This window comes from Aotus nancymaae, unplaced genomic scaffold (genome assembly GCF_030222135.1).
Source record: "Aotus nancymaae isolate 86718 unplaced genomic scaffold, 86718_ANA_hifiasm-v0.15.2.pri h1tg000011l, whole genome shotgun sequence".
NCBI lineage: Eukaryota > Metazoa > Chordata > Mammalia > Primates > Aotidae > Aotus > Aotus nancymaae.
The window spans coordinates 53,162,381-53,189,141 of record NW_026988422.1 but is presented as its reverse complement, the minus strand read 5'-3'; the positions used below and the strand labels follow the sequence as shown (position 1 = coordinate 53,189,141).

The following is a 26,761-nucleotide window of genomic DNA, read 5'->3' as shown; positions in this document are numbered from 1 at the left end:
TTTGGGGGTTAGGTTTCAACATATGAGTTTGGGAGCTGGAGCACAAACATTTAGTCCTTTACACGTCAGGTTGTGGGTGTCCTGAAAAGCGGGTTCCATCACCCAGCCACCCACTCCCCTCCCTTTGGCTCCTGCTCTCTTACGGTCTCCTGGGGTGGAAAATCTGGGTCAATGTGAGTGGCTCCTAAGTAAGAAGAGTATTGAAGAGAAAAAGCAAGGAATTATGACCTTCAGGGAAGCACTAACATTTTGCTTAAAAATTGTTTGAGCAAAGAGTTTGTAGATATTCGCAATTTGTATGCAAATAACTAAAGACTCCTATATCCTGAGCCGAGACATAGCCCTGGGCAAAAGCTTGAAGATAACTATTGTTGGACCACAGAGAAGCCTGCATCAGTTTCTCTTTGCTGCCAGTTTAAATGAAAACCTTAGATAATTTCAGAGCTGCAATTTCCACTGCCTTAGCCTTTCAACAAATCCATTAGTATGGGAGGCAGTTTTCTAACAAGGTAGGTGCATCCCCATCTGTATGTACCACATCATCTCTGCTGTATAATCTTTGTTCTCACATTCATTGTCTGTTTAATCAGGCACTGATTTGGCATCCACTTGCAAATGCTGCATCTCCTGTGCCTGATGAAAAAGACTTTTCAGTGGGTCAAATCTCACCCAATTTCATGAAAACGCATGTCAACAGCCAAATTAAAAGAGAAAGCTGACAACAAACTGACATGCATCCCAAACCCCCGAGACTCTCAGAACTGAGGGAGAACAGTAGTTTTATTGTACTCATCGCCACTTGTTCATTCATTGAATAAACACTTACTGCAAGCACCCACCATGCACGAGGTACTATACTAAGTGCAATAGACAAGTCTTCATCTTCATGTAGTCTGCAGTCCAATTGGAGTGCAGAAAAGCACAGGCCATTCCAATGCAACCCTGATTCAAGGTTAAAGCGGGGAAGTACAGGCACCCAAGGAATCTCTAGGAGGGGCCCTCACCCAGTGGCTAGGGATGGGATGGAGAATCTCAAGGAAGCTCCTGGCATTCTTGCCTTTGAATTGCATCCATTTGTCCATCCTATCCATCCCTGACAGGATTCCTCTTTGCAAAGTTAACAAGCTTGGCATGCATCTGTCTTGAATGCATGCCTCTTTTTAGAGCCCAGGAACCAGGGCTAGGACTGGGGTTGGAGTCAGCACCTTCCGGGAGAGGCTCATCTTGCCTCAACAGAGCCTCATTCATTCATTCATTCATTCATTAGCAAACACTTACTGACCACCTCTTCTGTTCCAAGCTCTGGCAGTCCAGCCATGAGCAGGACAAATACTTCTTCCTCATGGAACTGGGGCACTCTTTTGGGCACCATGCCTCTTTTTCTTTATTTACTTTAGCTCATTGACAAGTGTTATCTCATTTAAATCTCACAGCACCCCTAAGAAGTAGTTATGATCCCTGCTTTGCTAGTGAGGGGACCTAGTTTCAGACAGTTCAAGTAACTAGGCAGGTTGCCCAGCTAGGAAGATAAAGCCTTCAATTCTAGGTTAGGCTCCCAGCCTCTTCTCTTTCTCTTCTGTTGGGCAGACTGAATACTGGGCTGCAAAGGGGCCTCCCGACAGCAGCTTTCTCTGTGTTGTGGATAAATATCTGTGGGTCCTTCTCAGCAGGGTGACTGCCATCCTCCCTCAGGCCTGGTGATGGCAGCAAGGCCATGCACTTGCTGTATGGCCCCCATAAACAGAGGGCACTGGCCGAGAACTATCTCCGCAGGCTGCCTCTTCTCTGCTCCATGAGGCAGACCCAGGGAGCCCTAAGTCATGTCAGGCAGGGATGCAGACGAGGCTTTGACAGCTGTGCTCTGAAGACCTCAAACAGAACCACTCTTCCGCCTTATAACCTTCCCTCCTGGCCCCAATATTCTGAAGGCTTTCAAAGCCTTGTTGGAACATTAAGTCCCCTGCTGAACTTACTTTCTTCGCAAGGTAAAAGCAAGTGCCATGAAACAAGGTTTCAAAGCCAGACCAGCAGTCTTCCACTCAGGAGTTAAGTGGGCGCCTGGACTCCCCAACCTCTTCTTTCTCTGGTCAACTTCCCACTGTTTCAGGCTACCATGTCTGAACTGGAAAGTCTTGCCCTGATGGCTGGAGAATGTCCTGACCAGCTGGAAAATTCAAAGCTTTAGGGTTTAGCAGCTCTGGCCTGCCCAGGGTCACATAAAAATGTCCTGATGGTTCCCAGACTGCCGTGCATGGTCTCCAGTTTATAAGGCTTGATGACAGACATTTTCCCATTTCATCTGTCCCCACATCATTCCCATTTTTCAGTTGGGAACACTGAGGCTCAGGATGCCCAAGTGGCTGGCCGAAAGTCTTCCAGCTCAGAAATAGCTGGGCCAGAGCTACAGCAATTGTTCTCTTATTGCAAGGCTGAACTCTTCTCTCCATCCCTGCGCCCAACACAGAAAAGCAGTCAAGAAATAACTGAGATGGACACACTTGGTTATAATAATTTTAAATAAGCCTCACTGCTGAATGAGCATGCAGAGATCCAGGTACCTGGTAGAAGCTGTGGGGCTCCACAAAGCATCCTGAAGCCTCCACCTTGAGTGGACAAAGCCACAGGGCAGGATACACACAGGTCTGAACAAGCACAAAACAAATGTCTGAGGACAAATAAGGTAGAGCAGAGAACCTTAAGGCCAGGAAGACATTTGGAACAAATAGACCTGGCCAGGAGGCAGGGAGAAAGCAGGCCATGCTGCACATAGCTCTGGGTCCTCAGGCCAGCTCTGCCAGGGATATCACCCTCCCGAGCCCCAGGGAAGATGCCTGGCCCCAGGCAGACCATTCGCAATCGCCTCCAAAGCTGCATCATGGGGCATTGTATTCTTGGGTCTATTGTGTCCTGTGGTATCAATTTCCTGCCCTGTGACTTTATTATTATTTTTTTATTTACTTATTTTTTTGAGATGGAGTCTCATTCTGCTGCCCAGGCTGGAGAGCAGTGGTGTGATCTCGGCTCACTGCAATCTTCACCTCCCGGGGTCAAGCAATTCTCCTGCCTCATCTTCCTGAGTAGCTGGGATTACAGGCATGAGCCACCACACCTGACTAATTTTTGTATTTTTAGGGAGACAGAGTTTCATCATGTTGGCCAGGCTGGTCTGGAACTCCTGGCCTCAGGTGATCCACTCGCCTCGGCCTCCCAAAGTGCTGGGATTATAGGCATGGGCCACTGTGACTTTAGGTGCTTCAGCCTCCCATCCTGTTTCTATATCTGCAAAATGATGATGGCGGAACCAACCCTGGCCCACCCTACCTCCCAGGGTTCTAAGAGTCAGCCATGTAAGGATATGGCATGTGGGGACAAGAGCTCTGAGCCCATTATAGCTTTGCACGGGGCCTCAGTGTCCTCAAGTGCAACATGGGGATAACAGCACAAACGTGTCAGGGTTCTATGAATATACAAACTGATATGTGAAAGGCAATAAGGGGCAGCAAGGAACAGGGACCCTGGGTCAGACTTCATGCTTTAAAATCCTGCTAGCTGGGTAATCTTGGGCAAGTAGGTTAACTTCTCTGGGCTTTAATATCTTAGTTTGTAAATGGAGTGATATTGAAAATACCTACCTGATAGGGTTGTAAGGATCAAAGAAGATAAAATGTGTGTCTCAGTGGTCAGTGAGTACTAGGACCAGTTATAAATGTCATTGAAGGGAGTACTCGTAGAAAGGACTTTGTCTTGTAACTTACAGTAAAATGTATGCCCGTCCTGCAGGCTGGGGGTGCAGCACTGATTCCTTGATTAATAGATCTTCTGCAGCAGAAGCTCTTCTAGAATGAAGTCAGCCATATGTGGCTCGTGCTGGGGAAGAAACTCATAAATCATGCCAAGCGAGGCTGGCATATGGCAGCTGGTTCAGTGGCAACCCTTAGCCCAGCCCGGTGCTCACCCTCCCTCTACCCCAGAGGAATCCATCACTGCCCAGAGCTCTGTGGCAGGCAGCTTGCTTAGCAGAGGCAAGGCCCACAGCACCCAGCTCTTTGAGCCTTCTGTACCATGTAGTGACATGTACTGTCCCCCAGTCAGGGGACCAGAACTCATCTCAGTCACCAAAACTGTGGCTCTCAAACCTGAGCATGCATCAGAATCCCCTGGAAGGCTTGTTAAACTCAGAGGGCTGGCCCCACCCCCAGAGTCTCCAATTCAGTAGTTCTGAGTGGGGCCCAAGGGTTTGCCTTTCTTTATTTCCTTTCTTCTTCTTTTTTTTTTGAGACAGAGTCTCACTGTATTGCCCAGGCTGGAGTGCAGTGGCGCCGTCTCAGCTCATTGTAACCTCTGCCTCCTGGGTTCAAGGGATTCTCCTACCTCAGCCTCCCGAGTAGCTGGGACTACAGACTAATTTTTGTATTTTTAGTAGAGATGGGGTTTCCCCATGTTGGCCAGGCTGGTCTCTCACTCCTGACCTCAAGTGATCCGCCTGCCTCAGTCTCCCAACTGGCCTCTTTTCTTCTTTTTTTTCTTTTTGAGCTAGGGTCTTGCTCTGTTGACTAGACTGGAGTGCAATGCTGCAATCATAACTCACTGTGACCTCAATCTCCTGGGCTCAAGTGATCCTCCCGCCTCAGCCTTCCAAGTAGCTGAGACTACAGACATGCACCACCATGCCTGGCTAATTTTAAAATTTATAGTATAGATGAGGTCTCACTATTTTGCCCAGGCTGGTTTCAAACTCCTGAGCTCAAGTGACCCTCCCACCTTGGCCTCCCAAAGTTCTGGGATTATAACATGAATCACTGTGCCCGGACAAGAGTTTGCATTTCTAATAAGTTCCCAACTGAAGGGGCTGGTCTGCGGGACCATTGACACATGCTCCTGTGGGAGTGAGTTTAAACCTCGCTGTTTATCCTTGGGCAAATTTCTTCTCTCAACTAAGCCACATCTGTAAAGTGAGTTATCAGAACCTACCTCATTGCAGTGCATATGGTAGCCTTACTAAGATCCTGGGTGCCCAGAAAGTGCTCAGTCTGTGTCAGTCCTCAGCATCACCGACACATTGTTTTTGAGACAACTAATGAATAGGGAGGGTGGAGTTGTGACGATTCCAAACTTGGAAGAAGTGAGAGGAACAGTGAACAGATGTATATTGCGTGCTTTCTGTATGCAATGTACTAATTCCTAAATGTCAAAATGCTTTATCGTTAAAAGACAAAACAAAAACAAACCCAGGTAGAATGCTTTATCTTTAATTAATTCATTCAGCAAACAAACATTTGCTGTAAGTCTGAGAAGCAGGCTCTGTGCTGTGGCAGTGGGCGGTATGAAGCTGGAGCAGGCATGCTTCCTGTCAGCAAGGAGCTACAATCTAACAGGAAAAAAGAGGACGGGAGTAGCGAAGACAGGAACACATCACGGCAGACGGAGGAAGGTGATGACAGGCTGGGAAGGAACACTCAACACCCTCGAGAAGCAAGCTGGAGAAGTTCTTTTCAGACAGGTGGGGGATCAGGAAGGGTTTCCTTGTGGAGGCATCATTTATTTGTCTGGAAAAATGGGTAGCATTTAACCCATGGAGTTAACAAAGTATGGGGAAGAACAGAAAAAAACACCAACAAGAGAAAGCAGAAAGCAACTTCAAACTACATGATTCAGGTCAGTTTGGTTGATTGCAGGGTGAGGAAGACAGAATGGGAGCTGAGGTTGGCCTGGCTGTCTGCTGTCAGGCATTGGACAGCTGTGACCATTGGTGTTCACGGGGCTCCTCTGACAGCATTCCACGTCCTTTGTGGGGCAGGTGTCCAGCACATCACTGTGGGCTTGATGATGGATGTGATGATGAGGCACAGGGGTGAGAGTTTGCATGGTCTAGGTGGGGGAACCCCCAGGAGCTCTAAGCACTGCCAGAGTCAGCTCACCTTCCCAGCATCCTTCAGAAGGAGAAGTCAGCCCCATGCCCCCACCAGATTACCGCAGGACCAAGGCCACCCCGTGCACCCAAGAGAAAGACCCTAGTGCCACTCTGCTGCTCCACCTACTGACTTCACGACCTGATTTAACCTTAGCATCCCCCACACTCCCACCCCCATGGAGACCAAGGCTCTGGAAGGCAGAGTCATCCTGGGCGAGGGGCAGCCCCTGCCCTTGTGAGCAGAGAAACTTGGAGCTCTGTCTAACAAGGCTGTGGGACCTGCAGTCCACCCACGGGGAGAGCAGCAAGCCTCCTGCCATGCTGGGAGCCGTCTCTGACTCAACAGAACCCCTTTGGGGTGGTCCTAGAGCAGCTGTCTCCAAAGACTCTTGCTTCCTGGTTCTCCTGTCAGAAAGTCCCCGAGATTCTCCTGCCATCCCTGGTTTCCCAACCAACTGAGGGTCTCCCAGCTGGGGACTTTCTCCACCACTGCTGGGCTCAGACCTCCAGTCCCTACATTCTTCTGGCTCCTGGGGAAGTACAGTAAGGAGTGCAAGGGTTGCCGTCTTTCCCCTTGGCTTCTCCCTCTTGCGGTGAGTCCAGTGCTGAGTGTCAGGAAACGCAATCCAGAGCCCAGTTCATCCTGACTCTCTCCTGCACATCTTCCCCTCCCGGGGCCCCCAGCTCTCCTTCCTGGTGCACAGGACTTAAATGTGCAAACACATCATCACTTGGGCCACTCAATACAGACACGGGAATTCTGAGCCTGCCAGTCTGGGTCAGACTCAGGAGCATACAGATCTACAATCCCTCCAGGGATACTGAGCAGGTTATCTGGACCACATCTTAAGAGACACATATTGGAAAGACAAATTAGACAGACTTTGTTCTCAGGTGGCTTGAGGGGATCAGAAGCAACCTGAGAGCATGGCAAAGACAAGTCTTTCCTGGAACGCCTCCACCATAAGTATCTGTTCTCTCCAGACAAGGGTCACAAATTCCCATGCCAACTAGTCCCACCTTCCCAAAGGAAGAATACCGAGCCCTGGAGAAATGGTCCCTAGCTCAAGAAGCACAGGCCATGTCTGTTGGGGTTGAAATGGCTCCCATAGCTTCCTTCTAGAATTCTCCTGTTGTAACAGGCTGATCTATATCACCATGATGCTGCCTGCAGGGTAGAAAGCCCAGGCCACCAGCAAGGTGCCAGCTGAATTGCCAAGTCTGCTAGTATGGCCAGTGGACTTCACCAGACCTTATCCTGCCCAACCTTTATCCAGCCTGAGGCAGGTGTTGTCTGGAATGTCATTTAAGCTGTCCTAGAAGCATTGTCTTCTGGGGAGAGAGCGCCAACTCTCTGACACCCTGGGTGAGAGTTCCCTCTCCTTGCTCCCGGAGTTCCTGCCTTCCCCTGTAGCTTTTATCGTGTGGCATCACAGCTGCTGCTGATGGTCCATCTCCTCTGCTAGAATATTCGTTCTTGAGGGCAGGGACCATTTCTGTCTTGTTTATATTTGTGTCATCACCCCTAGCAAAGTGCTTGGCATGTAGCAGGGACTCCGAAAATATTTATTAATAATAGTAATATAAATTGATTAAGTGTTTAGAAAGGGCCAGATGCTTTGCAATCAGGCCTCACAAAAAATCCTTTATGGCTGCGAGTACCCCATTTAACAGGTAAAGAAATCGAGGTTGAGAGATGAAATAATGTATTCAAGAGCTCACAGCTGGCAAATGGCAGAGTAATGAGGGATCTAGCTGACAGGGTATTTTAAAAATTTTAATTGAATTTTTATTTATTTGTAGAGATAGTGGTCTTCCTATGTTGCCCAGGCTGGTCTTGAACTCCTGGGTTCAAAGGACCCTCCCAATTCAGCCTCCTGAATAGCTGGGATTATAAGTGTGAGCCACTGCTCCTGGCTTGAGTGGGTCGTTAGAGCCCACAACCCTAGTACACTCTTCTCCACATGTCACAGGACTGAATTCAGAAGGAGACGGTGTCCTCAGATGGCTCTGGAGCCTCAGTCCGGGTCGGCTACTCAGACAGCCCAGCTGCCAGGCCAGGAGAGAGTAGGGCCTCCCCTGCTCCATCTCCAGGTCTTTCCCAAGTGCCTGGCAGTGGGGACCTCTTCCCATGAGAGAAGCTGGCTGGGTCTCCCCCTCCTTCTGGAGGAGCACTGACTCGGACCATCACAGGGACACGCAAATACCAAACACATTGAGAACGTTGTTGGCAATGAAATTGCAGACGTTATAAACTCCAGCCTTTCCTTTCCAGGTTTCCTTTCCTGTTCCCTGGTGGGAGAGGACCACACCCCATGCAGTGCTGGGAGACCTCTCCCGCAGGCCTTGGGGTGCTGGAGCCCTGGGAGGACAGTCATATTGTCCAGGTTATTTCTCACAACTACAAATGGAGACAGCCCTCCTGAGGGGTCAGGGAAAGAGCCCTTGTAAAAACTGAAGCCAAGTCACAGAGCTCCAGGGATCCAGGAACTGCTCACTGCTGTACAAATGGGAGTCTGGTCCTGGTACAGAAGTCCCTCCTGGCACACTCCCTCCCCTGTAGGCTCTTGGGGGACTCTCCTATCAGTGACGCAACTATTAATAGCCAACCTGGGGCTTTTGCTGATTCCTCCAGGGGTTGGCTAAAGGCTGACAACCTTAGCTCCCAGGGAAAAAAGTAGGTGGTACAGAAAATGGGCCTCGGGAGAGGTAGGTTTGGAGGAGAGCAAGCAAGAGGAGAGAGCCTGACTCAGGAGGAGCCAGTGCCAGAGCCCTCCAAGGCTGAGAGTGAAAATAGATGGAGAGTGGAAATGGGGCCCAGCGCGCCAGGAGGGAGGCCTGAGCAGGCAGTGGGTGGTGGGCTGTGCTCCCTGAGCAGACGGAGGGATGGATCGGGGGATGGAGACTGCAGCCAGGGTCTTTTACAGTGACTTGCTTCCTAAGCCCAGACCAAGCTGGACACTGGAGCCAAGCTGTATGCTCTGCAACCAGCTAGGGCTTTGCTCCAGGCTCTTTAGCCCCAGGGGTTAGAAGTTCTGGGTAACTTCAGATCAGCAGCCCTATGGCAAAGTGGGGCTGAGGGCAGAAATGGCTGCATCCAGGAGAGGCTAGTGGCGCACTGGCCTGCCAACTGCAGTTCTTATGTGTATTGAAGCAGCGTTTATTTTTACCTGGGTAGGTTCAGCTTCTGATCACAGACATGGTGGGGGTTTTCCATTGGTTTCCATGGAAACATTAGGCAGAGCATCTGCTACCCAATCAAGCAAGGCTAGTCTGGTAAGACACTTTTCAGAATTATTTTGCTGTTTTTACCCAGGAAGTGTGTCCTGCCTGAATTTGTACCACTGCCTTCTTGCATGGTAGAACAGGGGAGAGCAGCTCCAAGGGGACAGGCTGGCTCCCAGGGAAGGAGAGCATGGTGGCAGGGCCATACCTATGGAGAAGCCATTTGTTTTCCATTTCTAAGCCCCAAGTAGGATCCCATGATGAGGCCACAGGAGCCTGGGCTCAGCCTGACCTGAGCTGGTTCCTGGTTTTGGTGCCAGGCCTGCCCTTGCAGTAGGACCACCTGTTGGCCCCTGCCAGAGTAGTCAGGAGTTCCTGGGGTACCACAGGGCACGGAGGCCGACAAGCAAGCTACCAGGTGCAGGAGAGGGCTAGACCTGAGCATGTTCAGTTTCACTTTTACAGAAAGGAAGCCCTGGCTTCCCCCACGAGGCGGGGGAGGGTGGTGCTGAAGGGCTAGGGCTAGAGGCAGAAAGGAAGGCGCTGGTGCACGTGGACATGTAAGAAGTGGTTTTATTCCAGGTGTGTGTTTCATAAAGACGAGGTCCTCAAGGACAGCTAGTGGCACATGCTTTGGTCAAGAAGAGGAAAAGCAAAAACAGAATAGAGCTGAGTTGCCACAAAGGACCGGCCGATAAGTGCAGAGCCTGGTCTGACCACAGCAAAGGAGGGAGAGACCCTCTCGAAGGCCCTCTGGTCAGCAGTCCTCTTACATTCAACAGAAGCAGCCACCGCTCCCCAGCCCCAAAGGTTCACACCCGAGTGTGGGCCAGGCCTTCTAGTCCATCCTCTGGGGAGAGGCCTTTGCCCTGGGTCCAGTTCAGTCCTAAGCTGTGGCAGGAGGCTTCCCAGATGAACAGGGGATCTGAGGCTGCACCTGGCTGTGGATGAAACATCACGATAGAGGATGGATGAAGCATGGCCCTGGGGCGAAGGGCCCTGCACTGGCAAGTCCAGGGGGCTGCACTTGGGCACAGGAGTGCTGCTGAGAGGACGCTGGTGAGAGTCAGGAGGCAAAACTGCTGGAGAGCCCTCCAGAGCAGGTGCTGCGGACCACTGACACTTGGCTGCTGACCTCAAGGGCCGCGTGGAGGGAGCAGGCGATGGTGGTTTGAGCACACCGGGGGGGAGATTGGGAGGTGGCAGCTTGGGCAGACAGTGGCTTCAATCCAGAGCAGAGGTTCAGGCCCTTTGGGGATCAGGGACCTCTTTAAGAAGCCATGGACTCTTTCCCAAGGAAAATGCATTTATGCACACACATACAATATTTTAGGGACAATTTCAGGAGATTCCTAGACCCTCTGGAATCCATGTATTCTCTATGGGTGTGTGGATCCTTGGCCTATGAAAGACAGGGGCCTCCTGCAGTAGATGTATCTGCCCCAGGCTGGTCTGCTTTATAGGGAGACTCCCAGGGTCCTGGTGCCAACAATCATTTGCCCAAGGTCACACTTCCTGAGCCAGTGGTGAGGGAAGAAGGGCGTGGGGATAGCGGGAGCAGTTCCAAGGCAAGGCCACGGGGTAGATGTGTGAATATGCTCTCAGTGGCTGTGGAAAGGAACTGGGAGTTCTCTACACAAGCAGGAACCACAGCCAGCCTCCCAGCCCAGTGTAATAGCTGATCCTTCAAAAAAATCCCTCCTGTAGTGGGGAGGGGAATAAGGGTGAGGTTGAGCCTGGATGGCTTAGCCTCTAATGACTTAGGGGCTGTTCATAGTCCAGAAAGGAGGTCCCTTCTTTCCGACCACCCTGACCCATGATGCTGTATTGAAAGAGGCAAAAACCTTTGAGAAAGCAGGAGTCAAAAATGATAAACGAGGCTGGGGCTACTCAAGGATGTGTGCGGCTACCCATCCTTTCAGTGGGACCTGGCGGCAGGGACAGGGCACTAGCTCTTCATTAATGCCCGAGAGAGACGTCTCGGCCTGACACATGGCCAAAAAGAAGTGGAGTCTGTCTGATAAACTACGCCGGAGTCTTCCCCTAGAGATCCCTTTGCAGCCTCTTGCTAAGGAACATGGGCACCCGCAGGCACAGGACTGAGGCACAGCGTTGGGCTCAGGCCCTGAGGCTGGTGAAGTGTGGAAGGGACTGTGTCCTGGGGAAGAGACCTTGTTCTTTTGGGGCTTTGCTGCTCTTCTATCCACATTCATTGCAAATTACCCATTCTTGCTGCCAAGATCCCATCCGTCCCCCACCCAACCCAGCAGCACCCTGGGCCTGGCATCTCTGACAGGTCACTGGGCTTCTCACTTCCTTCCTGTTCTTTTCCTGCCCCTGCAGGCTGCCCCTCTCCCCTTCTTCCCTCTTTTCCCAGCCTTCAGCCTCTCCATCCACACTGCCCACTTTCTCCTCGCCCTCCCTGCCCACACCACTGGGCCTCATGACCCAACAGGCCCCCGTGTGGCCTTCTGTCCTTGCTCTCCCCAAGCGACAAGGGAGAGACCACACACTATAGTCCCGGCCCCAAGAAGTGCCAAGGGAGAGGACAAAGGGCCAGGGGCACCTACTCAGTCTCTACCCGGCAACAGTCCGGCACCCTGACCATCTCCTCTCCCGGGGCAAGGCCAGGACAGCGCTGAGGGCATGGGGCGTGCCCACCTGCGCCCTCCTGAAACAAGCTTTGGAGAACGTGTGTCATGGTGGGTGTTTGCTGATGGTCCCGGTGGAAATGTGAGGAGATGGGAACGGCCCGCTTTGCACTCCCCCACCCTAACCCCCTTCCGGCCCCAAAGTCTCATGCAAAAGGTACAGGAGGCCCCGGGGCTACCGTCATGTGTGTGGCAACAGCTGCCACTGCTGGGCCTGGGCATCAGCCTGACACTTGCTGGTCACCAGCTGGGCAGGCTTCGTCTCCAGGCAGAGGCCACTGACTGAGTGCTGGATGAAAGATCCTTTTCTCCTCCATTTCTAGGAGGAACAGACATAGGTTAAAAGAAGAAGGAGAAAACAATGGTTTTAAAAAATAATGTTGTACTTTCATTTCACATGCATGTACGCAACCCTTGTATATAACTAGGACACACCCCCTCCTCCTTTTTTTTAGACGTGATCTTGATCTTACAGTGGTCCTACCATAGCTTACTGCAGCCTCAAACTCCTGGGCTCACACAATCTTCTTAGCCTCCAAGTAGCTAGGACTTCACGTGCACACCACCATGCCCAGCTAATTTTTCAATTTTTTGCAGAGACCGGGTCTTGCTATGTTGCCCAGCCTGGTCTAGATAAAACGTCTCACCTCAAGCGATCCACCTGTCTTGGCCTTCCAAAGCACTGGGATTACAGGCAAGAGCTACCATGCCCAGTCATGCCCCTCGTAAACCAGGCTGTGTGTTCCTACGTAAGAGGCTGCCCCCACCCTACCCCTAACACAAGCTTTAAGCCCTGCCCTTCCCAGTGGGCTCTTGCTTCTGTAGTTTGCAGAAGTTCCTGTCCAGATCAGAGGAGGCAAAGCAGAAGTACCCTGTGCTTATTTACAGTTTAGCTTGGTCGCCACGTGCAAATCTGCATTTCTAGCTTCTATTTAGTTATCGGGCCGTTTCTTAGGTGGCATCAGTTGCTGGGGCTGAGGATTTGCCCTCTGCCTTAGGTGGGGCTCTCGTTCTCCAGTTCACCATAGTTCCTGCCTGGTCCCATTTCTCCTATCGGGGTTTTCCCACCAGCTCCCTGTAGGCACTTGAGTTTGTCAGTCCCGGCCGAGGTAAATCTGTCACTTCGGCACACATGATTTCTTCTTCCTGCGGTCCTAAGCTGCTGACCTGTGAGGCCACTTATCTACACCCCTAGTGGGAGCTGCCTTCTTTGTAGGGATGACGTGTGGGGCCAGCGGGGTGGCGGGAGATGGGAGCTGTCACATCACAGAGTCATGTAGGGGCTCCTGGTCAGTGCTTTCACCTCCTGGTGCCTCCCTGTCCCTGGGTTTGACGAGGAGGAGAAGAGCTGCTTCCATAATGTACCACATTATGGAAGTGCCTGGGTGGAGGACGGAGTGTTGCTTTATGAGAAGGGATGAGAGGCAGAGACCTGGGTTTCAAGGCTCAGGGAAGAATACTAGTAAGACAGATCTATTTTGGGTTTCTCTCCTATTTGCCTCCCATGCAACCACCTCCCCTCTTCCATCTCTCATTCACCATGTCTTTGATTAGAGGCCGGAGTGCTCGTGACCATGTAGAGGGAGCCCAGAGGGCTCTGACAGCAGTGGGTGGACAGGGGGCAGCTGGAGGGAGAGAGACTAGCCTACCCAGCCGCAGGGCCAGGGCTCGGGCTGCGGGGGGACATGCACACAGGGTGGAAGGCAGGTGTGGAGCCTGGACTTCCCGGGTTGGGAAGGGTAGGGCTGAGACCTAGCCTCTCTGGGCCCACATGGCCCCGCAGAGAGCCTAAAGGTCAAGGGCCTTTGGATCCCCTGCAACTCACAGCATCCTGTCTCTTCATGCTCTTCTAGCCCTTGACATTTACCTCATGTAGGCCAAACCTCCAGCAATGCCCAGCTGGAGAGCGTATAGGCATCCTCACCCCAGGGAGTCCTGGTGCTCGGTGCTACCTCAGCATCTAGCCTTCTGTGATACAGTGAGGCTCACTCCCTTCTTTCTCTTCCACTAAACTCCCTGGGGGTTAAGGACCGTGTCCTTTCATCCTTGTGGCCAACATGATCTGTGCATTCTCTGGCACAAGGTAGGCACCCAATGTCATTTTGTTTTAGGATGAACGAATGATTGAATCACCCAATCATTAGGACGTGGTCGCTAAACTGCAGGATTCTCACTTCCTATCAGTGCTATTAGGCCCAGTCTCAGGGCCTCTTGACTCTCCAGGTCACTCAATTCTGGGCTTGTCTGAGAAACAATATCACATCATGCACTGTCCCATCTCCACTTCTTGGTTCTTTGGATTTCTTGTGAGGTAGGCAGGGGAGGGAGCCCCTTATTTTATAAGGAGGAGACTGAGATGAAGGGAGGGGAAGGGAAGACTGAGCTGAGGCCAGCTGACTCCATCACACCTGGTCTGAGGCACAGGAGCCTCTCGGATACAGGAAACCCAGCTAGCCTTGGAAACAGGACCAGCAGGGGACCAAGAAGGAAGGCCCGGATTCCAGAAAGCACTGGCAGTGGGAAAGCTGCTCATTCTGTCCTCCTGGGAGAAGAGAGGCACAGGCACCCAGAGTGCCAACAGGAGCCTAGCAGGACTTGTAGCAGCAGAATGAACATGGCCAGGGAGTTTCCTACACACCCCGTAGGCTGGGTCAGCACAAAAGGGGGAAATGGGTGATTCAGCCCCAGAGGGGCAATTGAGTGGAGGCTTTGCTAGGAGACAATTCCTTAGTGGGAGGGGGTGGGTGTGGGTTCAAGGATTTGTCCTCAGAGAGGTGGGTGCTCTAGGCACAGGGGACACTGCACTGGCCCCACTGCAGGGCAGGGCTGAGGGTGGGCTGCATCCCCCATCATCCGAAAGTGCTTAAAGTGTTCCACAGGCCCAGCAAGCAGGCTAGGCACACAGAACCCTCAGACACACACGCAGGCTGGACGGAGAGGATATGGCTGCTTTCCAGAATGGCACAACAAACTGCTGTTCATCCTTAAAAAAACATGCTGACCCAGGCAAAGAAAAAGGGAGTAGGAGGAAAACCCTTCAGGCCAAATCAGACAGCCAAGCACCCTTCTCACTGCAGGCTGGCCAGCAGGAGGCAGAGGGAGGGCTTCTGAGGAGGGTGAGCAGGGGAGGCGCTGGAGCAGCCTCTGGGCTTTGGGTTCCATTCCCTGGGCAGCGAGGGAGCCCTCCAAGCAAGGAAGGGAGCAGCACAGAAGGATGCTGGCTGGCTCTGGAAATCCAGCTTCTGGTTCCACTGTCACTTGCTGCTGTGTACCCTGAGCAAGTGACTTCACTTCCCTGTGCATCAGTGTCTTCCTTGACCCTGACCTGTCTCCCAGGATTAGTGGTGACAGTGTGGTGAGAGTGTTGGATGAATAGGAAAGGCAGTGCTCACATGAGGCTGGTCATGCCAGCTTGGACATCACTGCGTCTGGATCTGTTTCCCCAGTCTGCCAGCAGTCAAGAAATACTTATTGAGCACCTACTATGTGCTGGCTTAAGTGGGCCTAGAAGTCACAGTGACCTGGGTTTGAATCTCAGCTCCACTCCTTCTCAGCGGTGTGATCTGACATATGTTCTTCAGATTCAGCGAGCCTCAGTTTACTCACCTATAAAATGAAGCTAGTCCTAGAACCCACATCACTGGGTGTCTGGGTGGATTCGATGAGATGATCTATTTCAAACATGTAACACAGGCTGTCCGTAAAAGCTAACACTTACTTGAACCATGGTGGTTGTCAGGAGCTAGGGATACAGCGTTAACAAGACAAGTGGTCCCTGCCTTCATGGAGCTCACAGCCTGGCAGGATGGCACTAAACAAATAATCACCCAAAGAAGTATTTCCTCAAGGGTAAAATAACTGGCTTGATCTAGATGTAGACTTTGCTCCCCCTCTGTCCCAGATCCTTGCTCTGCAGGGATTATTTGAGTTGACTGGGGTCTCCCCCGCCAGGGTCTGCCACCCTGAGGCATGGTCCCCTGGGGCTGCTGGGTCTCTGTGCCAGAGGCGAGGAGACTCACCTGCTTGCCTTCTCTAGGGTTGCACATCTGCAGTGTGACAGAGGATCCGGGAGAGGACATTAAGGTGGAGGTGGCAGCCAGGCACTTCCCCTGCTGCTGGATGAGGTGGTCACTGAACAGCCAGGCCTGCAAGGCAGGGAGCAGAGAGGCCAAGTCAAAAGTACAGCGATGGATGTAGAGATGGGTAGGTAGGGGATAAAGCAAACACATGGCATATTTTTATAAGATTTCTACAAATAATTATAGGAGCTAGGGTGGGTGTATGGGTATTCACTGTATAATTCTTCATATTTTTCTGTATGTTTGAATTTTTCGATAATAAAATATTGAGGTGGGGGAGCTTAGCTGGAACTGGCCAGAGGGCAATCACGGCTGTCCCCAGTGACTGTGGGAGATGGGAGAGAATTACAAGACTTGGAACCAGGGCAGCTGGGAGCTGGTCCTCACTGGGGTCTCCATGACCTGCTTTAGTTTTGATGTGGGTGCAACACTCACATGTGCACAGGAGTCTTGGACATTGCCTTTCACATGAGCCAAGCCCAGCTGCATCTCAGGAGAGAACTGGGCCCTATCTGGGCAGCACTTCTCCCTCGGGAAGGACAAGGCAAGCGGTGCACACAGGATAGCCAAGTGACAGGCGTATTGAAATGCGTAGGATATGAATGCGTGGGAGCAGAGTGTAGGGGCCCCTAGCAAAGTGGGTTTGTGTAAGGTGTAGGCAGAGGAGCAGAATAAGCAGGGGGAAGTCCCTTTACGCACTCCAAGCAATGCCCCCAGCTCTCTCTCACTCCCATTCCTACCCGAGGTTCTAAGCAGCTTACCTGGGCAGGCTGAGGGTTCTTGGCAGACCCTCTGCAGATCCCCATTCCAAGCAGGAAGTCACCAGCTGTGTTCTGGCCCTGAGATTCTAAGCAGTTCATCCCCTGCTTAATGATGCCAGGGAGTACTTCCTTCACAGGAACCCTGAGAGAGAAGGCAACAGTTAGGCTTGTCTTCTGCCCCATCAGGCTTACCTACACCCTTTCCCAGACGGCAACGTCCCATCAGCTCTGGGGGCACCAAGGTCTCTGTGGGAAGGGGCCTGGGAGCAGCCTGGCCAACCAAAAGAAGTCAGTAGGGTTGGACAAGGAGGAGTGGCCTCTGGGAAGACTGGGCATTGGTTCCAGGGGTTCTTCCAAGTGGATCTGGGAGACGCTGGGACTGCCCTGGAGGCTGGGCCTGAGACATAGAGGATGGGGGAGCCATAGGGGGACCTCAGGCCAGAAAAACAGAGCCCCTCAGTCCAGAAAGAGGAAAGCCTCAGGAGAACATGGGGCCAAAATGTTGACAGGGAAGGGGGCACTTTGAAGAGGCAAATTAAACACAAATATGAAAATGTGTTTAATCTCAGTAATGATTAAAGAACTACATATCAGCATCACCGATGTGTATTTACCGTGTATGCATATTTGGACACACAAACACACACACTTAATTTAATGACAATGCCCAGTGTTGGCAACAGCTGTGAGACTGAATCTTCTCACATCTTCCTGGTGAAAGCATAAATTAATACAACCTCTCAGGAGGGCAGTGTGCTATTATCTATCAAAGCCCTTAGAAACACACACACCTTTGACCAACATTGCCATTTCTAGGACTCTATCCTACAGAAATCATTATAAATGTTGTAAAAGATATTTATCTCAGAGTAGTTAATTATATGCTTACACACACACACACACACTCTCTCTCTCTCTCTCTCTCTCTCTCTCTCTCTCTCTGACACCTTATGGGTAATAAACCTGAGGAAGCTGCTGGCCCCAGCTGATGCAGGCTTGCATACCTGAGTTCAGATTATGTTCATTCTTAGATTAAGGACTCACCAGGCCTGGGAGTTATGGGGAAGCAGGAGGGGTTACAGGCTAGTTATTGCTTCTCTGCCTCCTGTTACCTCTTTTGCGGAGAGAATCTGGGCTTGGGGGGTTGGGCCATTATAATATTTTTGGCATTCTTTGATGTGGACACCTGCACAAACCAGGTCTTCCTTTCTCAGGACTGGCTAGAAGCCGCGAAGTTCCAGAACTGATCTGCTCCCAAGAGGCTCAGAGAGCCCCTTTCAGTTCCTCTCCCACACCCCTAGCAGCAGCCTGTGCCTCTCCAGACTCCTTTGGGAGGCCATGCAGCTCTCTAGCAGAGGTGGCAAACCGCTGGCTGCCAGGCTGAATCTGGCCCCCAGACACCATCTGACCTGCATAGCATGGTGGCTGTGGCTTTTAATTAGTTGGCAATATTGAATGATTTGAAGGTTACACAGAAACCTTCAAATCTGAATCTAGCTTCCCTTGAAAAAATTGGAAGATCAGGCCACACTGAGCTTTTCCAGCATGGCACTAATCCATCGTGGTGAGTAGCAGCTGCCCCCTCTGGGTGGGGCTTTTACATCCCAGTTTGCCAAAGTCCCCACAATTCTCTATGGTCTCATCCATACCCATTTGACTTATTTACATCACCTGCCTGACCACTGTAAGAATCTGAGTTTGCAACCCGCCATGTGCAAGCACGTTGGAGGGAAGGAGCTCCACACTCTCAGCCTCATCCAGGAGCATGTGTTACATTTCCCTTCTCTATAGAGACAAGATGGGTACTGAGGCCTCTTTGATGGTTATGGGGAATATCCTGCTTAGGGGGGAATACGGGGGGATACAGCAGGAGGGCCAGGGGTTGTTCCAGACCCTGCTACTCCCCTGTTGCTTAAGGTGTTGTACAAGCTGATCAGCTTTCAGAGGTGAGGTGAACACTGACCAAGGTGGCAATGCCCAGTGATGCTTACGGAAGAAATCCTGGGCTTGGGGAGCAATCTCAGAACCAGATGCAGCTCCTAAGCTGTGGTAGCAGCTCCTGGAGCAGCTTGGGATGGCAGTCATCACCACCCTTCCCCAGCTCCCTGGCAGTGCCAGGCTAAGCTGTCCTGTTTGTAGGCAGCCCTCTAAAGTTTGCATCCAATTCTTTCTCTATGGGTCTCGTCTGTGTACGCAGGCTGCCATTATACCCATTCCCCAAGACACTACTTCTTTCTGTTAGAAAATTGACAGGATATACTGGTTTTGTTAGAAGAAGAATGCTTACTGCCATTTGCTTGGAATTACTGTCATGAACGTGCAATGTCTACTAAGTGACTAGCACCCTCACAAACATGGTGTGCTTGTGCAATGCACAGCCTGAACAACTGTTCCTGACAGTCCTAATGCAAGTAATAAATTTGCAGTTGTTGAGACCAGCTGCAGAGCTTTGACCTGGAGAAGGGGCAGAGCCGTGCCAGGCCTAGGAGAGCAAAAGCCTCTTCTTTCAGCCTCCTCAGTCTCCCCACTGACTGTTTTCAAGTGTGGGCAACTGTTTAGGGACCCCCTGTTTGGAGGGAAGTTGGTATCATTCAGACCTATGGGTCCCCTTTCTAATCAACAAATTGATCCACTCCTGGCCCCTTATCCTGGGAACTAGGGGTGAGTAATCCAGATAGAAATGAAATCTGGGGTTTCCATCTGAGCAACAAAATATTATTTTAACTTTCACACAGTGGAAGAAGAAACAGAAGATGGCTTCTGCTCCTCATCAGCGTGGCTGGTTCATCCACTTTCCTGCCTTGTGATGGAACCAGGTTTCTAGTAGCTATGAGACACTTCTTCCCCTGGGTCCTTGGGGTGCAATCAGACCCTGTGGCAGGGCACTGGGGTTGGAAAGGAGGGGCATTCCCAGACCTCCCCAGCTCTTCCCACAGGCTGCCCAGCTCCTGCCGTAGGCCTGGAACTCGCGGGCTTCACCCAGATGTTGTATGAACATTGACAGAGTGTAAAGAAGTGACTGGTCTTTTTTCTTCAGGGTCTCAGAAATGATGCATCTGAATGAACACTGTACCCTAGAAGTGACCACTTCAGGAAGTTGCATTTTCATAAATTAATGTTCTTCCCATCACAGCTAGTGTCCAGGTAGCCAGGGTTATCTAGGCCACTGACATTTTTCCAGTGACACTGCCGTTGCTCACATTGTTCTAGAATTTCTCGGAAATTGCTCCCGGAGTCAGTTTAATCTCCTTCCTTTAGAGTCATGCTGTATTTGGGACCTGGGATTATATTATCTGGGTTAATCATCTAGCTTATTCACCACACTTGGCTACAACTTAATGGTGGCTGTTGGCCAAAAATCAAACCTGTCCTCAAAGGACAAAGATTTGCCTTGTTCAAGGATATGCAAGCTCTGAGGGGTGGAGTGTTCTGGAAAGCCACAGCAGCATCCTTGAGAGAAAGCTGGCAGCCGTGGGAAACCTGTTCCCCAAGGTGACAGCTATAGAGGGAGCATGCGACTTTCAGACACGATAGGCGCATACTGACTGTGTGATTTATTCAGTTACAAATATTTACTGAGTGCCCATTTTATGACAGGCACTGTGCCAGGAGCTGGAGATAAAGCAGTGAACAAATAGATCAAAGCCTCTACCCTCATGCAACTTACAGGCAAATTCAGGGAGATACAACACAATTAATTGGCCAGATAATGCCAAATGATAATAACGGCTACAAGGAGCATGGAGGAGAGGAGGCTGGGGAAGGAGGTGGAGCTGCAAACTCAGAGTGTTCAGGGGACAGTCTCTCAGGAAGGGGACATTTGAGTCCAGATCTGAGGAAGGTGAGGAAATGAACCACGTGGATGTAACCGAGACACTAAAAAGGTCATCATAGGTTATTGGCCATAGTCCTGTTGAGAACGCACACATATTCCTAGGTAACTACAGCCCGAGTGCATACATCATTTGCATTTTGTTTTCTCATCTGCCAGAGCAAACATTTCCCGTGTTTTCTTCACAGTTTCTATGATTATAATATTTATGGGTGCATAATATTTGTTTAGATTGACATATGGTGATTCACTGAACCCAGTCCACCCATTGTTGATTCTTTCTTTTTCTTTTCTTTCTTCCTGTCTTTCTTTTCTTTCTTCTCCCTTTTCTTTTCATTCTTTTTTCTTTCCTTCTTTTTCTTTCTTTCTCTCTCTCTTTCTTCTTTCTCTTTTTCTTCCTTTTTCCTTTCCCCCTCCCCTCTCCTCTGCTCCCCTCTCCTTCCCTCCCCTCCCCTCCCCTCCCCTTCTCTCTCTGACACTTAGGCTAGAGTGCAGTGGCATAATCAAGGCTCACTGCAGCCCCTACCTTTTGGGCTCAAATGATCCTCCCACTCACAGGTGTTTGCCACCACACCCAGCTAATTTTTTTATTTTTATAGAGACAAGGTCTCTACTAAACAGACCAGCCTGTTGCCCAGGCTGGTCTCAAACTCCTGGACTCAAGCAATCCTGCTGCCTTGACCTCCCGAAGTGCTGGAATTACAGGCATAACCCACTGTGCCTGGCTGTTTCTCGTGTTTTCACGGCCGCTGTTGAGCTACTAGTCAACGGCTGCTGCTTTGGTTGCTTTATTTCCTCAGGATAAACTCCCAGAAGGGAAAGAACAGGGTTAAAGGGGATGAATGTCTCTGCAGCCTTTGTTATGTAACGCAGCGTTGTTTCCTAAGGGAATAATGTCCATTTCTAGGTCTGAGACCATTAAAAATTGGTTCCTACCACACCTAATATATAACTCCCAGTAATGCCCTCTTAGTTCCCCAAGAGCCTTCACGTGAAGGTGAAACCCGGCAGCCGGAAAGAGCCAGAGCATCGGTGTTGAGGGGATCTAAGGGTGGGATGGGCCCAGGCCGCTGGCCCCAACCCCGGGGAATGCACAAGACGAGGGCTGCACTCACGTGAGCTCCGGGTAGACGTTCTCCAGGTACCAGCGGAAGGACTTGCAGTTCATCTTCTTCCTCTGCTCTATCCGCGAAGCCACGCTGTAGGAGGAGGCAGGGCTCGGGCTTTAGCCCGCCATGTGGAAGGCAGCCCCAGGGAGGATGCCAGAGGCCCCTCCCCCCAGCCCCAGGAGTCAGCCCCCTCTTCCCACCTATCTCAGACAGGCAAGGACGAGGAGCCTTCCAGCCTGCCATGCCCAGCCCTGGCCACTTGTCTGATGTCATTCTCTGACCTGCAAGCTCAACCCAGGTCTCCTGGCTATTCCTCACTCCTCAAATTCCTGCCTGGAGCTCGCCTTTCAGGGTGAACACAGACCATACGGGACCATGCCTTTCTCTTGGCTTCTTGCTCCTTGAGACCTCAGTTAGCAGACAATGAACTGGTCTTTTTTTTTCTTTTCTTTTCTTTTTTTTTGAGATAGAGTCTCTCTCTGTCACCCAGGCTGGAATGCATGACCTCGGCTCACTGCAACCTCCGTCTCCCAGGTTCAAGCAATTCTCCTGCCTCAGCCTCCTGAGTAGCTGGGATTACAGGTGTGCGCCGCCACACCCAGCTAATTTTTGTATTTTTTGTAGAGACAGGGTTTCACCAAATTGGCCAGGCTGGTCTTGAACTCCTGACCTCATGATCCACCTGCCTCAGTCTCCCAAAGTGCTGGGATTACAGGTATGAGCCACGATGCCCGGCCGAACTGGTCTTTATCTTTGCAGAGTTAACAAGAAGTACTAGAGAAAGGTCTAACAGCAGGAAGAGCAAGCTTTAAACATCTTTCAGGTGTGCTGGCAAATAAAACCATTAGATGTGTCCTTGGGACACCGCCGTCCTCACCTTCCTCAGCTACACCAACCACAATGGCCACTGGTTGACCACCCTCGTCATCAGCTATCTGAGCCTCAGTTTCCTCTACGTTAAACTGGGGATACAATCACTCATCTCAGAAGGCTTTTGTGAAAATCAAGTGAATTAAGGGGTCATGAAGCACTTAGCACAGGGTAGGTGCTAAGTAAATGTTAGCTCCTCATTACAAGAAATATTTAGTGGCGTAACTTTTTTTTCAAAACGGGAATAGATATGAATAAATAGGGAAAAGATTCATTGATGATCATTCATAGTGTTTTCAAACTTTTCTGACCACAAGCTTAAGTAGGAGATAAATATCTTACATTGTAATCTAATATGCCTCATGTACAGATGGCCCTCAGTATCTGTGAATTCTGCATCCATGGATTCAACCAACCTTGGATCAAAAATGATCAGGAAAACATTCCAAGCCAGGCACAGTGGTTCATGCCTGTAATCCCAGTACTTTGGGAGGCCAAGGTGGGCAGATCGCTTGAGGTCAGGAGTTCGAGACCAGCCTGGCCAACATGGTGAAACCCCATCTCTAATAAAAACACAACAAATCAGCTGGGCATGGTGGCCCACACCTGTAATCCCAGCTACTCATGAGGCTGAGGCAGGAGAATCACTTGAACCCAGGAGGCAGAGGTTGCAGTGAGCCTAGAGTGCCACTGTGCTCCAGCCTGGGTGACAGAGCGAGACTCCATCTGAAAAAAAAAAAAAATTCCACAAAGTTCCAAAGCCAAACTTGAATTCCCCATGCATCTAGTACTACATTGAATGCATGCAAATGAAGTGATGTGTAGGCATTGTATTAGGTATTATAAGTAATCTAGAGACGATTTAAAGTATTCAGGAGGTTGTGCATAGGGTATGCAAATACTACACTATTTTATATGAGGGACTTGAGCATCTCTAGATTTTGGTATCCATGGGGGTCCTGGAACCAAGCCCCTGCGGATGCAGAGGGGCAGCTGTCCATGTGTAGGTACATGCGTGCGCACACACACACACACACACACACACACACAACTAAGATGAGAGTTTCACAAGACAATACTAACCCTTAACTGCAATCAACTCGTATTTTCTATTCTGCTCTGTACTAATCTAATCTAGTGCTCTACTTCTCTCTCTCTCTTTTTAAATGCTGGTCACGACCCACTAAATTGATTGCACAACCCATCTGCATTTTGAAAATGCTTAACTAGACTGTAGTCATAACAGTCCGTGACAGGAAAATAGGCTAACAGATCTCAATTTTGAATAGGACGTGGAGGCAGAACCCCAAATGCTTTCTGCAGACAGCCCCTTCCTAAGCACTCCCATGGATGCCCATTTGCCTGCAGGCAGCTATGGACAGGCAACTCTTTTTCATAAACGAGCCTTCTCTCCCCGTGAGATTTCATGCTCCTCAAAGCTTAAGGTCTTGTCTCAGCATTGCATTCCCTCCCAGGGCCCAAGGAAGCCCATTAGAGTGGGAGCTCAGCGGCTGGGGAGGTTGTGAGTGGTTCACCGGCATACACACCACTTCGTATTTTGCTGGGGTTGCGCTAATGTGGGTAGAGGGAGTCAGACAGTGGAGCTGGAGGGGCCCACCTGCCAAAGGCCTTCCCAATGGCTGAGGGCCGGGCCTCATAGTAGTATTGCTTATATTCATCCATCCACACTTCTGCAGTGCGCTTGGTATTCCTAAAAGGAGAGGAAAGAGCAAAATAAGGTCACCAGGGAAGCAACAGGGTTAGCGGTCAGGGTCAAGATTAATTGATCCATGAATACAGAGCGATGAGAATCTCAGGAGCAAGACGATACTTGGACAGTATAGATTAGCACAACCCTTTTGGAAGACAGTCTGTCAATACCCGTCGACTTTGTAGGTATGCAGCTAGACTTGGACAGCTGCTGCTCTAAACCCTGTGCAAATAAGCATGAGCTCAACAAGGTGAAGAACCATCCACATGTAGAGAGGGTGCTCCTGACAAGTCTCTCATCCTCCCCTGCCAAGTTCCTCAGGACAGCAGACTGTGGAGGTCTTCCAGGACATTACCCACTCTCCCTTGAGACTAGTACACCCTGTAGCTGGGGCTAGGGATGGATAGATGGTTGATCAAGTCAGGGATGGGACACTGGCATCCATGACCAGCACTCAGGGCTCAGTGAGTGGAAAGCACGGCTTACTTGGAGATTTGGCTAATTTTCCGAGACTCTCGTGGACAAAGGAAGTCAAGGCAAGAGAGACCTGGTGACAACTCCCACAACTTCATCCCTCCACCCCTGAAGGTACCTGGAATCCCAGGATGTTACCAGAGGGGGCAAATGGGGAAACTGAGGCCCAAGAAGTGAGGTGGCTGCCCAGTCACATAGCCATAACTGGCAGGGCGGGGGGCTTGGGCCTTGGTGTCCTGCTCCTTCCTCGGTGACCTACCTGATGTAGGTGAGGGCATTACCCTCAGGGAAGTTGTAGGGGTGCCGTTTCCTGAAGACATGGCCCACCCGGCTGCAGGGAACGATCTCCAAACTGCCACCGCACATCCACACCCTGAAGGAGAGCTCTGCGGGAGATGGAAGCCATCAGGAGGAGGAAGGGGCTCCTTGGCAAGGGAGGGTGTGAAGGGGTTGGCTTCCCTTCCCTCCAGGGTCTCACTGGAGGTACATGCTGGGGTCGGGGCTCCTGGGCCTGTTCAAATGGAGTGCCCGCACTCCTTGCACACGTTCCTGCTGCCCACTCTACATGTGTACGTGCATACATGCAGGTGCACAGGCACACGCACACGGATACACATGCTCCCTGTGGCCCAGTCCGGGAAGAGCAGTGGAAAAGCTTGAAGGAACACCAAGAACCTAAGTAGGAGCATCATTTCCAGGCTCTGTCTAGAAAGCCCCAGCCAGACATGAGCTAAGGACAAACACATCTGCTCATCAGCCAGCTCTGGGCGCCCGCAAAGCTGGAAAACCAGCCGCCAACCAAACCACGGGCTGCTCCAGCTGGCACCTCTTGGACTGGCCCCAGCATCCCTCTTGGCCCAGTTGGTCTCCTTGTACAGGCTTTCACTGACCCTCTTGAACCACGCTTCATTTTGATGGTGGCGGTGGAGCTGAACCAGCTTTTGTGGATGACTGTGGTCCCCAGTGGTGTCAGGAGAGCAGTGGTCATCCTGCTGCCCAGAAGGGCACCTCAAAAGTTACCACTCTGATCTCCATTCCCCAGTTGCCATTTATGGTAAGGACCCACCTTGGCAGCTGGCTGAATCTCACATAATCTCGTTTGATTTCCTGCTTTCCTTCGTATTAGCCCCATCGTCTCTTCCCACTCCTCAGGTGGCTCTAAGAACACTCATGGTCTCCAGCCAGGCCTGGGGACCCTCACCTGGTGTAGCTGGCCAGGACCCTCCCAGCGACTAGCAAAGGGGAGAGTGGAGAAAGCAGGACTAAAGCCCAGCTCTGGCCCCCGGCTGTGTGCACCAAGCGATGTCCAGATGTAGTTCACGGCCAGGACTGGACACTTGGCATACCTGGACCTATACGTAAGGTTGTCTGTATCAGTGGGCTTCCCTAGGTCTGCCTATAAACTGCCAGGCATCCACCCCTTCTCTTGCTCAGAGATCCGTGTTGGCCTCAGCAACTAAGGTTTAGAACTGGGGCAGTCCTGGGGGACAGAAGACCCACAGTCTGGTTTTATTTCTGCCATCCTAACTTCGTTATGCTAGTTAAGTCACCCATCCCACCCAGCCCGTATTGTCCGTAGTATTATTAACTAATGTTATTATTATCAACAATGGCAATAACGATAGCAGTAACCATCCGTTTACTGAGTACTTACTACACGCCATGCTCTTTCTACTCAATATCTAATTCTCACTTCAACCATGTGAAGTCAGGATTATTACCCTTATTTTTTTTAATGAGGACTTTGAAGCTCAAAGATGTTAAATAACCTCTCCAAGGTCACCCAAATATTCAGTTGCAGAAATGCAACGTCGGGTTCACACAGCAAGCTGCAGTGTCAGATTCGTCAGTTCACTCGGCAAATTTTCATTATATGTCAGACGTTGCTCTAGATTCCCTTGTACTCTAGCAGGGAAGCGGGGTGACAGGAACTCCGTAAAATAAGGAGCAAAAAAAAAAAAAAATACAAGTAAACAAGAAAATGCATAAAAATGGAGCATATCATATGGTAATTAGGGCCATGGAAAAAGATGAACCAGGCTGGGAGCTGAAGAGGCCAGTGGATGGTGGTGGGTGAGGACTATGGCTGTGTTTTAAATTAGGCTGATGAGTGGAGTTGTCACTGTAAAAGGGACATT

The 26,761-nt window shown here is 50.7% G+C and overlaps 1 protein-coding gene across 3 annotated transcripts in view; it reads right to left on the bottom strand.

Annotated features, from left to right (window-relative positions):
• Positions 1–5,290: 5,290 nt before the first annotated feature.
• Positions 5,291–26,761, bottom strand: part of GALNT16 (polypeptide N-acetylgalactosaminyltransferase 16) — a 99,068-nt gene continuing 77,597 nt past the window's right edge. The window contains exons 10-16 of one of the 3 annotated variants that reach the window (XM_012438132.2): positions 24,883–25,009; positions 24,057–24,149; positions 21,575–21,658; positions 16,628–16,769; positions 15,807–15,932; positions 11,967–12,106; positions 5,291–5,546 (exon numbers count right to left, since the gene is read on the bottom strand). In XM_012438132.2, coding sequence (XP_012293555.1) covers positions 11,969–12,106; positions 15,807–15,932; positions 16,628–16,769; positions 21,575–21,658; positions 24,057–24,149; positions 24,883–25,009 — 710 coding nt within the window. In that variant the 3' untranslated portion in view covers positions 5,291–5,546; positions 11,967–11,968. Of the gene's footprint in view, positions 5,547–9,683; positions 10,078–11,348; positions 12,107–15,806; positions 15,933–16,627; positions 16,770–21,574; positions 21,659–24,056; positions 24,150–24,882; positions 25,010–26,761 lie in introns of those variants that run through there. The other 2 variants (XM_012438131.2, XM_012438133.2) reach the window with 2 other exon arrangements.